Source organism: Loxodonta africana, chromosome 19 (genome assembly GCF_030014295.1).
Source record: "Loxodonta africana isolate mLoxAfr1 chromosome 19, mLoxAfr1.hap2, whole genome shotgun sequence".
Taxonomy (NCBI): domain Eukaryota; kingdom Metazoa; phylum Chordata; class Mammalia; order Proboscidea; family Elephantidae; genus Loxodonta; species Loxodonta africana.
This window is the reverse complement of record NC_087360.1, coordinates 57,050,022-57,062,777: the sequence shown is the minus strand read 5'-3', so window position 1 is coordinate 57,062,777 and position 12,756 is coordinate 57,050,022. Positions and strand designations below refer to the sequence as shown.

At 42.2% G+C, this 12,756-nt stretch overlaps 1 protein-coding gene across 15 annotated transcripts in view; it reads left to right on the top strand.

Moving 5' to 3' along the window:
- The window catches only part of CSGALNACT1 (chondroitin sulfate N-acetylgalactosaminyltransferase 1), a 390,272-nt gene that overhangs the window by 325,091 nt on the left and 52,425 nt on the right, over positions 1-12,756 (top strand). For all 15 annotated transcript variants that reach the window (XM_064272743.1, XM_064272750.1, XM_064272751.1 and 12 more), the window contains one exon: positions 10,697-10,913. In XM_064272743.1, the coding sequence (XP_064128813.1) occupies positions 10,697-10,913 (217 nt within the window). The remainder of the gene's footprint in view (positions 1-10,696; positions 10,914-12,756) is intronic.

Genomic DNA, 12,756 nt, shown 5'->3' with positions numbered 1-12,756 from the left:
TTTTGTGATTGATTTATTTCACTCAGCATAATACCCTCCAGATTCATTCATGTTGTGAGATGTTTTGCAGATTCATCATTGTTCTTTATTGTTGTGTAGTATTCCATTGTATGTTTGTCCATTCATCTATTGAGGAGCACTTAGGTTGTTTCTATCTTTTTGCTGTTTTGAATAATACCACAATTAATATCTGTGTGCATATGTCTGTTCATGTGACAGTCCTTATTTCTCTAGGATATATTCCTGGGGGTAGGATTGCTGTATTGTGTGGTATTTCTATTTCTAGCTTTTTAAGGAAGCGCCATATCATTTTCCAAACTGATTGTACCATTTTGCATTCCCACCAGCAGTGCTTAAGAGTTACCATCTCCCCACAGCCTCTCCAACATTTGTTATTTTCTGTTTTTTTGATTCGTACCAGTAGTGTTGGGGGCGAGATGTAGTTTTGATTTGCATTTCTCTAACAGCTAGAGATCGTGAGCATTTCCTCATGTGTCTGTTAGCCACCCGAATATCTTCTTTGGTGAAGTGCCTGTTCATATCCTTTGCCCATTTTTTTAGTTGGATTATTTGTTTTTTTGATCCATCTTGTCTTTGACCATGCCATTCCTTAGGCTTTACTCCTCCCCTCTCCAGCTCAGACTTCATGATGTATTCCTTTTACCACTTTCTTGCCAACACCTCAACCTCCTTGCTCTCCATACCTGGCCTGAAAAGCCCTGTCCGAGATCCATATGGTCATCATCCTTTCTCCTCCTTTATCTACGGTCTTCATGAAAAGAACACAGAGAAAAATCACTGCATATCTATACTGCATGTCAGTACAAATTTATAATCTTCAGCCCAGCTGTTCCTTTGTGTTATTTTATAACTCCTTTACACATCCTTAGATCCCTGGATGGCATACATGTTAAGTGCCCTCTACTAACAGAAAAGTTGGCAGTTTGAGCTCATCCAGAGGTGCCTTGGAAGAAAGGCCTGGCAATCTGCTTCTGAAAGATCAGAGCAATTAAAAACCCTATGAAAGGCAGTTGAACTTACACTCATGGGGTTGCTAGGAGTCAGAATTGACACCATGGCAACAGGTTTCACACATTCTTAGTTAACCGCCATCTCCCGTGCTCCACCGGCATCATCCCAGCCCATCAGCACACTTCTCAAGCCCGTATTTCCACCCTTAGTTCCCTCACTCTTGGCAGCTCTCTCCGTCTTGTTTCACTGAGAAATTAGTGGACGTTAGTTCTCACAGACTACTTTAGCGCCTTACCCCGAACCTGCACTATCTACTTGCTTGCTTCCTTCTTTCCTGTTCCCAGGAATGGGTGACTCTTTTCTGTCCAAGACCAATTCTCCACCCGGCCAGTAGAGCCCATTCACCTCTCACCTTCTCATTTCATTCTCATATCGTCATCCATTTGTATCTGCTCCTTCCTCTCAGCATATGAAGGAGTTAAGTTTCTCCTATTTTTCTAAAAAAAAAGAAAACACTATCAACTTTATAACTTCCTCTAGCTCACTCTACTGCATTCATTCTCTTCTTGGCCAGCCTACCTCCTTTTCTCCTTCCTTCTTTCCCTCCCTGCTCTGGGTGTAACAGATATTTACTAGGGTTGCAAAAACAAAGTTCTTGTTTCCATTGAGCTTACCTTCTGGTGGAGGGAACGGTAATGAATAGGTAGGTAAGGACATACGTGTGATGAATTGAGAAAAACAGGGTAACAGGAAAGAGATGACAGAGAGTGACTGGAGAGGCGGAAGCAAGAACAGGGATCTTGAGGTAGGAATAAACCAGACAATTTAAAGGAAATGAAAAATACTCAACTCGCTGTTGCTGCTTTTTCATCTCTCATCTTTCAAATCCACCTCAGTCTGGTTTTTGTCCTTGTCACTTCTCTGAAACCATCATGGTAAGATCACCAGTCACCTGGTTGGCACACCATGTGGACCAATTTCATCATCTCACTTAGCTTCGCTGCAGCATTTGATATTTGTTCTGGATTGAACTGTGTCTCCCAGTACATGTGTTGTCAATCCTAACCCCTGTATTTGTGAATGTAATCCCATTTCTGAATAGGTTTTTTTCTTTGTGATGTTAATGAGACCATACCTTAAACCAGTCGCTTTTGAGATATCAAAGATTAGGCACAGAAGCAAGCAAGCCCGAATTGGGGAAAGATAGATGCCACATGGAGATGTCCAAGAAATACTTGGAAGATAGCTAGAGCAGCTGAGACAAGGATTTTTCCCCAGCGGGGACAGAGAAAGCCTTCCCTTAGAGCCAGCACCCTGAATTTGGACTTCTAGCCTCCTGCCAGAAAATAAATTTCTGTTCGTCAAAGCCATTCACTTGTGGTATTTCTGTTATAGCAGCACTAAGAAACTAAGGCAGCGCTGTTGAGCAGTTCCTCACTCATCCCTTGGGTTTCTCGGGTTCTCCGTGTTCCTCTCTCATACAACTTCATACGGAATCCAGGCACAGTGCACCTTAAGGTTTGGTAAATTCCAGGCTTACATCCTGGGCTCTCTCTTATTCCACAGATTCTTCCCAGCTGATGTGACTCACACCTACAGCTTCAGCTCATATGTGGGGGCCGCCTAAGACTGTAAGCCTTAAAAAGACTTATTCTCTGAGCTCTAGACCTACTGCTACAGCAGACGTCCACAGGCTTCTCAAATCATGGTCACACATTCCTTTGACCTTTTAACTTATCCAAATCTTAACTCATAATCCATTTCCCTTCTGTAAGTGCCACCCATTTCAGTAAATAATATCACTACGTACCAGCTACCCACACTAAACATGTAGGCATCACCGTACATTTCTCCCTCCCCCTCACCTGCCATCCCAGGTTCTAACTAAGTTCTCTCAATTTTCTTTCCTCTTTCCATTTCTCTTTATCTCCACCACCACTGCCTTAGTTCAGGCCTTTGTCATTTCCCATTGAACAATTGTGGTTCCTTCCTGATTACTCTCTGATCTCGACCCCTCTGGTTCGTCCTTCTGCCATACTGCTATGACATGATAGACCCAAAATGGTCATGTCTTTGCCCCCTTAAAGGATCAACCTAGCTGCTCCTAGCTCCAGGATAGAGCTTTCACCTGTAAGTAGGACTTAGTGGGCCTGCATGGTGTAGCTCTACCTGACTTTCCAGCTCCTTTTCCCACGTCTCTCCCACACCTACCTTTCATACTCCTAGCCTTGCTGAGCTGCTTCAAGTTTGCCAAAAGTAACACGTTGTTTTGTTTTTTCAGTATCTTTGCCTGTGCTGTGATCTTTCCTTAGAATCCCCCTCTGATTTTGTAGTCTTGGCAAACACCTACTCGGTCGTGAGTTTTGGTGAAATAACTTCTGTCAGTCTGCCTACACCTTCCACCAGGTGGATACACTCCCTCCTTTTTGTTCCCTCACACCTTGGGCAGACTGTTCGGCACTTATGTTACTTAGGACTGTTTGGCTTTCCTGTCTGTCTTCCTCTCTCGAATGTGAATTCCTAGCACAGAATAACTTTGTCATGTCCATCTTTATATCTCTAACATTCAGCACAATCCATGGTCAATAATAACCGTGAGAAAAAAATCAATAATGACAAAAATAACCACGTCAGTTGACTATGAATTGGTGTGAGGCTGGCAGGCCACTGCAGAATCAGAATGCGTCTCCATTTTTTCCTTGATTGTCAAATACACAGTAGCTTCATGAAGTAATAGATTGTTTGTTGTTTTGTGGAAGGATGGCTCTGAAGAGAAAGTTGACTGCCAGTACTAGTGCTGATGTAAGGAGGAGCTCTAAGTAAGTGAGATTCTTAGAAATTTCTGTAAACTAAGAGCCACGTATTGGATTTGTCTGCTTAGATGTAGGATATGAACAAGTACACACCAAATGTGCTGTATAGAAATAAGAAAAGGTGATTCATGAATTGTTTCAGCAAGTGTGTATCTAATCAAAGGAAAGAAACTTTTAGTGAAAGTTGAAACAGTGATAAACTTGATGTCCAGAGGATGCTATGAACTGATCAGTTGTGTAATACAGGAGAAAGTGAGCAACATTTCCATAACCCAGCAGATGGTAGAAAGCCTGAAAGTGCACACATTTTTATTGTGTGGTCTTTTTTTTTTTTTATGTACTCCTATTTATATGTTATTTACTATATAGTAGCCGAGCATTCGAGGGATTCGTAGCAGTCGTAGTACATCTTTTTCACAAATATCAGATGTCTACTACTTTACCTACAAAAATAGAGGTGGCAGCAGCTGGCACTGTCACGATGTCTCATTTATCTCGTGTGGTATAGGAATGAGATATTCCATCTCAGTGGAACATTCCAGATAAGTGAAGCACTAATATGGTGAGAAAAACAAACAAAAAACTACTTTTGGAGTGAAATTCTTCCCAGGTATTTACCCATTTCTCTTTCGGAACAGAGTAAGCTGAACGTAATGTCCCTCCTCTTTGGGGGTATGCTCTTACGGTGATGTCCCCAAAAGCAGTTTAGATGAGTGGAACATTTTTTTGTATCTTAAAGTGGTTCCAGACATTTAAAATTCTTTATTTACAAAAAGAATGTTCTGCCCCCTCCCCTGTTGTCAGGAAGATACCTGTCACTATTTATTACTGTCAGCACTTCTCATTTCTGCCTGTTATAGATATTCTTTTTCTCATATACGCTTTTTTTCTTGTCGGAAATATCTTTTCTTTTTTTTTTCATTTAAAACCCACCTTCCCCCTCTTTCAAATTTACTGCTTTCACTGTGTTATAGGCTGGAATTCAGACAACTGTTAAAATTGTATGTAAAGTGAAAGCAAAGCTCTAGGGTTGACATGAGGATTTATTTGTAGGTAAATGAGCTCCATGCAGTGGGTTTTCACATAAACTTACTATGGTTCATTCTGAATTCTTGGAAGCTTTTTTTCATGTTCCTAAGTCTTTTCTTGGAAACCCTGGTGGCGTAGTGGTTAAGTGTTACGGCTGCTAACCAAAGGGTCGGCAGTTCGAATCCTCTAGGCACTCCTTGGAAGCTCTGTGGGGCAGTTCTACGCTGACCTATAGGGTCACTATGAGTCGGAATCGACTCGACGGCACTGAGTTTGGTTTTTTTTTTCCTTCTTTTCTATGTTCTGAATTGTTAACATTGCTTATGAAAGGTGGCCTCTAGGGAGTAAATACTTGAACAGGGGTGTGTTCCCATTAACCATTAACAAGTTAGATGAACGCAAGCAAATCACAACTCCTCTGGGTCTCAGTTTCTCATCTCCAATGTTTGAAGGTTGGACTAGATAATTCTTTCAAGGTTTTTTCATAATCTCATGTGCTGGGAACATAGTATAAAAAAGATGAGTTTAAAAGTTGTAAGACCAACGTGTCTGGAAGGTTGCGTGATCACTTTGGGTTGAGAATGTCATAGGAATCTTTCCAGAAGAGGAGGGTCAGATTTAGGAGGTCTGTGAAGGGGAGAAGGCATTATGGACTGGTGGGGATGTATGTCTGTGAGGAAGGGAAGACCTTCTCAGGGGAGAGCAAAGAAAGTGCTCAGCATAAACCAGCTTGACTGGAGCCCAGAGTTCATGTAAAGCAGGGACAGGACATGAAGTTAGAGCAGTAGATAGGCACCAGATTATGAAGGATCTTGACAGCCAGGTATGGAGCTGGCTCTTTAATCTGTAGGCAGTGGAAGCTGGTGAGGGCTCTTGAGCTTAGAGGAATAGCAGGGCTAGAGTGGTACTGAGGGAGGGCAAAGGGCCAAGGGATATGTGCAGTATGGATTGTCCCTGGAGGCCAAGATGTGAGTTGGCACATGATTGCAGTCATCTAGCCGAGAGACATAGCCTCCATATAAGATGATAGGAAAGCACGGATGAATGTGGACACCCAGCTGGGGCTCATGAGAATGAAGTGAATGTTTTGCAGGCAGGAGGTTTGGAGAAGTTCATCATGGGCTCCACAGTGTAACACTGGTCACCACCTGTATACACTTATGAGTAATGGTAAGAAATATGAAGGCTTGGCACTTTCCTTGCTTTTCAGCATCATGATTTCCAAGATCCTAAGTTGAAAATCCACCAACCATCTGTCACTTTGTCATACTGTGGTGGTGTATGTATTGCTATGTTGCTGGAAATTAGGCCACTGGTATTTCAAATAACAGCAGGGTCACCCAGGGTGGACAGGTTTCAATGGAGTTTCCAGACTAAGACAGACTAGGAAGCAAGGTCTGGCAATCTAGTCTAAAAATTAACCAGTGAACACCCTATGGAGTCTAACAGAATATTGTCTGATATAGTGCTGGAAGATGAGCTGCATAGATTGGAAGCACACAGTGGCGGCAACAGTGGACGCGAGCACACAGTCATGAAGGTGGTGCAGGACCTGGCAATGTTTTGGTCTGTTGTACTTGGAAAATTGTCTTAAGTCAGAGTTGACTCGATGGCAGTTAACAACAAAAAGTTGAATGTAAGATGGAGAGGGAACCTGTGCCCAATAAGCTCTTGCCTCCTAAAAGAACAAACATTTGTAGCAGACTGCAGAGTTGTATCTTGGATACCTGGAGGTGTCCCCACCTAGTTTGGGGATCCCCTTGAGTACGATAAGTATTGGGATGCTTGCACAGGGGCAGAAACACCAAACTCTAAGTAAATTTAGCACTTCTGGAGAGAAAGAAGGGAAAAGAGGTACAGTCAAGATGTTTAAGTGAAGATCTAAATTAACTCCTTAGAGCTACTAAGAGCTCCTCCTTTGATCTTTCATTTGAGTAGCACGTAAAAACGATACTATGGTATAAAATATTACAAGGAAAAGTGTCTGTGTGGCTGATTTGTTTTGCATTTGCCTTGGTGCATACCAGCTTCAAAAGGATAGCTGAAAAGCCGTTCCTGCCTCAGGATGTTTCTCCTCCCCTCTCTCTTGGTCCCTTTGCATTTTCACGGGCAGATTTCCAGGATGCAAAAGGATTCCTTCAGGTGTTGTTTTTTGTGTTCAAAGAAGACAAACTGAGAGTGCTTACTGTGTGCGAGGCTGTGAGTGTGTACTTCTGGGTGTGGGTAGATGGCTGGCTGGGAGAGTCTTGGTGGCTAAAGGTTGCAAGGGAGTTTTGAATAACTCATTTAAAATGAGTGAAATGAAGGGTTCTAAAATCAGGCTTGTAAGTTATAATTAAAATAATGAGAGTATGGAGAAACATACTAAAAAGTAGATGTAATGACTATTGCAAGGTGCACAGTATGTGGGAGACAAGGAGAAAGCAGCTAACAGTGGAAAAATCCAAAGTTAACCTGGGTATGATGAGCTTCCTGAGAGGAAGAATTACTACACCTGAAAACAGCTACCAAAGGCCGTGGCGTGATGATACCTGTCACAAACGATGTGTACACCACAAAGGGGCTATTGTTACATAAGAAGCACTATTAGTAAGAATTATTACATTCTCTGGGTTCTTTATAGATGCCCATCTCTTTAGATGGGCTTGAGTACATTTCTACCTGTGTATCCAACTCTGTGAATTTGGATTTTAAAGAGTTAATGATTCTTATCCTGCAGCTGAGAAAGAAAATGACTCAGTTCAAAAAACAGTCCCTCAGCCCCCGTACATTTTTATCAGCGTAGTAAGCTGTCAGCAGCCTTCTCTGTATTTATGGCTGTTGTGAAGAAGGTATACTTGCTGACACCAAATAACAGAAGCTTGACCAGGTACAACCACCGACCCAGGCAGACCTGTTTTCGGTTATGCAGAGATACTCTCAGATACGGAATGGGGTTCCTTTCTGACTCTGCCCAGTCTTATTTGGCTCCTGGGACATGGTGGCTTACCCAGCTGCTCTAGAGAATAGGAGAGGTAGGGACTAAGCCTGTTTCCTCGATGGACGCTAATTGCCTGAAAGAATTAACAGACTTTGAAGGGAACCACTTACTGTTTTTCAAAGAAGTCCTTTGAGCTTCCTCAGAAATGAACCTTCTGCTTTCTTCCATAACTGGCCCCTGCAGGGAATCTGAAATTTTTCCCAAAGTGAACTCAGTTTCTCTGGAAGACCAGGTCTTTGAGAGCAGTTGAGCAGCATGCCCTGTTGCCGAGGAATCAGGGAACACTTCAGAAGAGAACCTGGCCCCTGTAACTCTATGTCCAGGTCCTTAAACCACTCGTGTTCACTGTCAGTGGATCGTGCGTTTTGAATATTCGGCCAGGCCCACAAAACAGCTGTGCAAAATGAAACTACTTTGGAAATTCGTAGCACCAAACTCGACTCTGTGGCCCCTCAGGGAAATCCAAACCTTGAACAGGATTAAAGAGGCTGTAGAACCGGGACCAAAAAAATGAAACCTAACCCATTGCCGAGGAGTCAACTCTGACTCGTAGCGATCCTATAGGACAGCGTACAACTGCGCCATAGAGTTTCCAAGGAGCAACTGGTAGATTCGAACCACCAACCTTTTGGTTAGCAGCCATAGCACTTAACCAGTACGCCACCAGGACTGTAGGATGAAAAGAAGGAGCCCTGGTGGCACAACAGTTAAGCACTTGGCTGCTAACGGAAGGGTTGGAGGTTTGAAGCTACCCAGCCACTCTATAGTGGCAAGTCCTAGCGGTCTGCTTCTGTAAAGACCACAGCCAAGAAAATCTTATGGGGCAGTTATACTGTCGCATGGGGTGGCTGTAAGTCAAACGGAATTCATTTGACAGCATACACAAGGATGAAAAGAACTCCTGTAAGGCAAAAAACAGAGAAGAGACTTCACCATGTTTGTGAAGGGGGCTATAGTTTCCACAAAAAACAAGAGGGAGGCAGAAAAGAGAAGTGCTTTGGAGAGGCCTTGAAAAACTGTGACTGACCATAGGCAGAAAATTTTCTGTGTAGATTTTAAAAGACTAACCAGTTACCATTGAGTTGACTCGAACTCATGATGACCCCTTGTGTGTCAGAGTAAAACTGTGCTCCATAAGGTTTCGATGGCTGATTTTGTGAAGTAGATTGCCAGACCTTTCCAAGGCACCTACCTCTGGGTGAACTCCGACTTCCAACCTTTTGGTAGCAGTCAAGCACATTAATTGTTTGCACCACCTAGGAACTCCGTTTAAATACTGAGAGGTACATTCTCAGTGAATGTGAGTATTAAGAAGGAGAAACCGACTCGGAATAAAAAATTGAAGATAAAGAGGTAAAGGAGTGTAGGAGCTTAACTGGTGATTTGTTGAATTTTACAAGATTTTTTCCTCACGGATGATTCATTGTTGCTGTAGTATAAAAGACGGGTGATATTGGGGAGGAAATGGAACTATGATGTCAGAGAATTCTGTCAGGTCTGGCCCTCGGGAGGTTCCTTTTGAAAGTTGAGCTGTGTTCACATCTTCGGCCTACCAAGTGAGCACTCTGTTGGCTTTCAGTAACAATCACATGGGCTGGAAGACAGTTTGAAGGGATATAAATAGTGGCATAGTGGTTAAGAGCTACGCATGCTAAGCAAAAGATCAGCAGTTCGAATCCACCAGGTGCTCCTTGGAAACCGTATGAGGCAGTTCTATAGGTTCGCTATGAGTCAGAATCAACTCATCGGCAATGAGTTTGGGGTTTTTTTTTTGACTTCTCAATATGCAGTTTCAACAGAACTGACAAAAGAAGAGGGTAATGATGACAGCTAACATTTATTGAGGATTTTCTATGTGCCCTGTATTGTTCTAATCTCTTTACATGTATTCATGCATTTAAGTCTCACACTCACCTGTGGAGAAAATGAGTCACAGAAGGTTAATTTCCCAAAGTAAACTTGGGGGACCAGGATTTGAACCTAGGCAGTCTGGCTCAAGAGTCTGTGCTCTGAAGCATTAAGCTACCTGCTCAGAGGTAGGAAGATGTGAAAGTAAATAAGATGTGTGCCAGCCACTGTGATGGGTACTTTACGTGTTGTCTGCTTTAATGCTTAAAGAAGCTTCCAGAGGGCCCTCAGCCACTCCCAGGTGCCCCAGATATCACGATGGTTAGTTTATCTGAAATGGCTATAATTTCTGTGAGAATTTAACACACACTTTAACAATTAAATAAATATAATTATAATATTCATCTAATCACATTGCAGAAAATTTGAAAAATAACGTAAAAGAGAAAACATCCACAGTCCCAGTCCACATCACAGTCTTATTTTGGCTTAGTTCTTTATAATCCTTTTTGAAACGCCTCTCTGGGGTCCCTGGGTGGTGCAAACGGTTAACTTGCATGGCTGCTAACTGAAAAGTCAGAAGTTTGAGTTCACCCAGAAGTGCCTCAAAAGAAAAGCCTGGCGATCTCCTTCAAACAATCAGCTGTTGAAAACCCTACAGAGCACAGTTCTACTCTGATACACATGGGGTCACCATGAGTCACTGCTAACTCGACAGCAACTATTTCCTTTATGTATATAGTATAAATATAGTTTTGTATCCAACATTAAAATTTTTTTCCATGTTTTTATGAAGGCTTCATAACTGTGATATTTAAATAGATGGTATTTTGATTTCTTTTGGGATTTTTAACTGGGAGCATTTTGAGTTCCCTAATCGACTCAATGGCACACAACAACAATGATAATAATTGTTCGATGTAGACATTTGATCTGAATTTTCTTCCTTCAAAAAAAAAAAAAAGACGTTTTGTGCTATATCTTTGCTATTAAAAAACACTCAGCAGCCAAGGTTGATTTTTAAAACTATCTTTCCTTGTTTTTCTGTTAACAGGGATCTACCGAACAGAAAAAGATAAAGGCACTTTGTACGAGCTGACGTTCAAAGGGGACCAAAAACATGAATTCAAACGACTTGTCTTGTTCCGACCGTTTGGCCCTATCATGAAAGTCAAAAAAGAAAACCTCAACATGGCCAGCACGCTTATCAACATTATCGTGCCCCTGGCAAAGAGGGTGGACAAATTCCGGCAGTTCATGCATAATTTCAGGTTTGTTTGTACATGTTTATCTTCCCCAGTGTGGTGTGTGTTAGAGCCCTGATATCATTTCCGTCATTTCTCTCATTTCCCCTGCCAACTATAAAGGCTGCTTTCTCTTCTTGTTCAAATCTGTTTTTTCATATGAAGTTTATCATTGGTATTTGCCTTTCTCTAAAGCAATTAGAAAAATCCTGGATAAGCATATTTACCTTCAGAAGTCAAAACTAGAAAGGACTGGTTTTTAATTAGGACCTACAGAGATGACCTAATATTTGTTGTGTTCAGTTCTGGGAGTCCTTGAGTTGTTCACATGGTTGAACGCTGAACTACTAGTTGAAAGGTTGCGGGTTCACACCCACCGAGAGGTGCCTTAGAAGAAAGCCCCAGTGATCTGCTTCCAGAAGGTCACAGCCTTGGAAACCTTATGGAGCACAGTTCTACTCTGTACTTATGGGGTCTCCATAAGTTGGAATTGACTCAATCACAACTGGTTTTTGTTTTGTTTTGGGTTTTTTGTTTTTTGGCTCAGTTCTGACTGGAGTTTGGACTCAGGTTTGGAGAAAGCTGGAACTGTGCTATCATACCAATGGAATGGTCTCTCTCCTAGACTCTCAAAGGCAAGAGGGGTTCTAGGTCTTCGGGAGCAGCCAGGAGATGGCTGGTGACAGCCCATGTGGACTCAGCTGAGGTTGGCGCTTCACCTGTTGCCTTGCTTTCGCCTCCAGCTGCCAGAATGGACTGCATCAGAATCAGTTCTTTATTCTGATCTACATCTTCTCAGAGATTAAACCTAGCATTATGCCGAGAAGTTTCCCAGAGTCCATTTTTGTAGCTACTTGAGAAGGAAAGTCTCAGTGGGGCTTCATCTTCAGGTGCAGCAGTGTAGGTTTTCCAGATGTGTCTTCAAGCTCTTTCTTGTGCAGTGTTACATCTTTTATAGTTAATATTCACATGTTGGCTGAGGCTAGCCAGCTAATATATATTTTTGTAATTTTTATTGTGCTTTAAGTGAAAGTTTACAAATCAAGTCAGTCTCTCATGCAGAAATTTATATACACCTTGCTAAATACTCCTAATTGCCCTCACCCTAATGAGACAGCCTGCTCCTTCCTGCCACTCTTTCTTTTTGTGTCCATTCTGCCAGCTTCTAACCCCCCTACCCTCTCATCTCCCCTCCAGATAGGAGATGCCAAGAGAGGCTCAAGTGTCTACTTGATCCAAGAAGCTCATTCTTCACCAGCATCTCTTTCTATCCCATTGTCCAGTCCAATCTCTGTCTGAAGATTTGGCTTTGGGAATGGTTCCTGTCTTGGGCCAACAGAAGGTCTGGGGACCATGACCACTGGGGTCCTTCTAGTCTCGGTCATACCATTAAGTCTGGTCTTTTTACGAGAATTTGGGGTCTGCATCCCACTGCTCTCCTGCTCCCTCAGGGATTCTCTGTTGTGTTCCCTGTCGGGACAGTCATCGGTTGTAGCCGGGCACCATCTAGTTCTTCTGGTCTCCAGCTAATATTTTTTAACCAGCTTATTTTAAAGGTAGAAAGTCGTATCTGTCTACTTATAAATCTTAAAAGATCAAACTGATTTGTAATCTCATATCATGAAATTCATATTATTGAAAGCTAGCTAGTTTAAGGATATAGTTGATACTTCTCAAAATTCTGGTTACTGAACACTTTTTTTTTTATTTGAAGAACAGCCCTTTTCTGTTTAAATATTACATTTCAAATCAAATAATCTAGAAGACATTTTGAGGTCATCTGGTCCAATCCCCCTTAATGCAGAATCCCTTTATACACCCTTGACATACAGTGCTCAAGACAACGTGTATACCAGGCAACTACCTACTT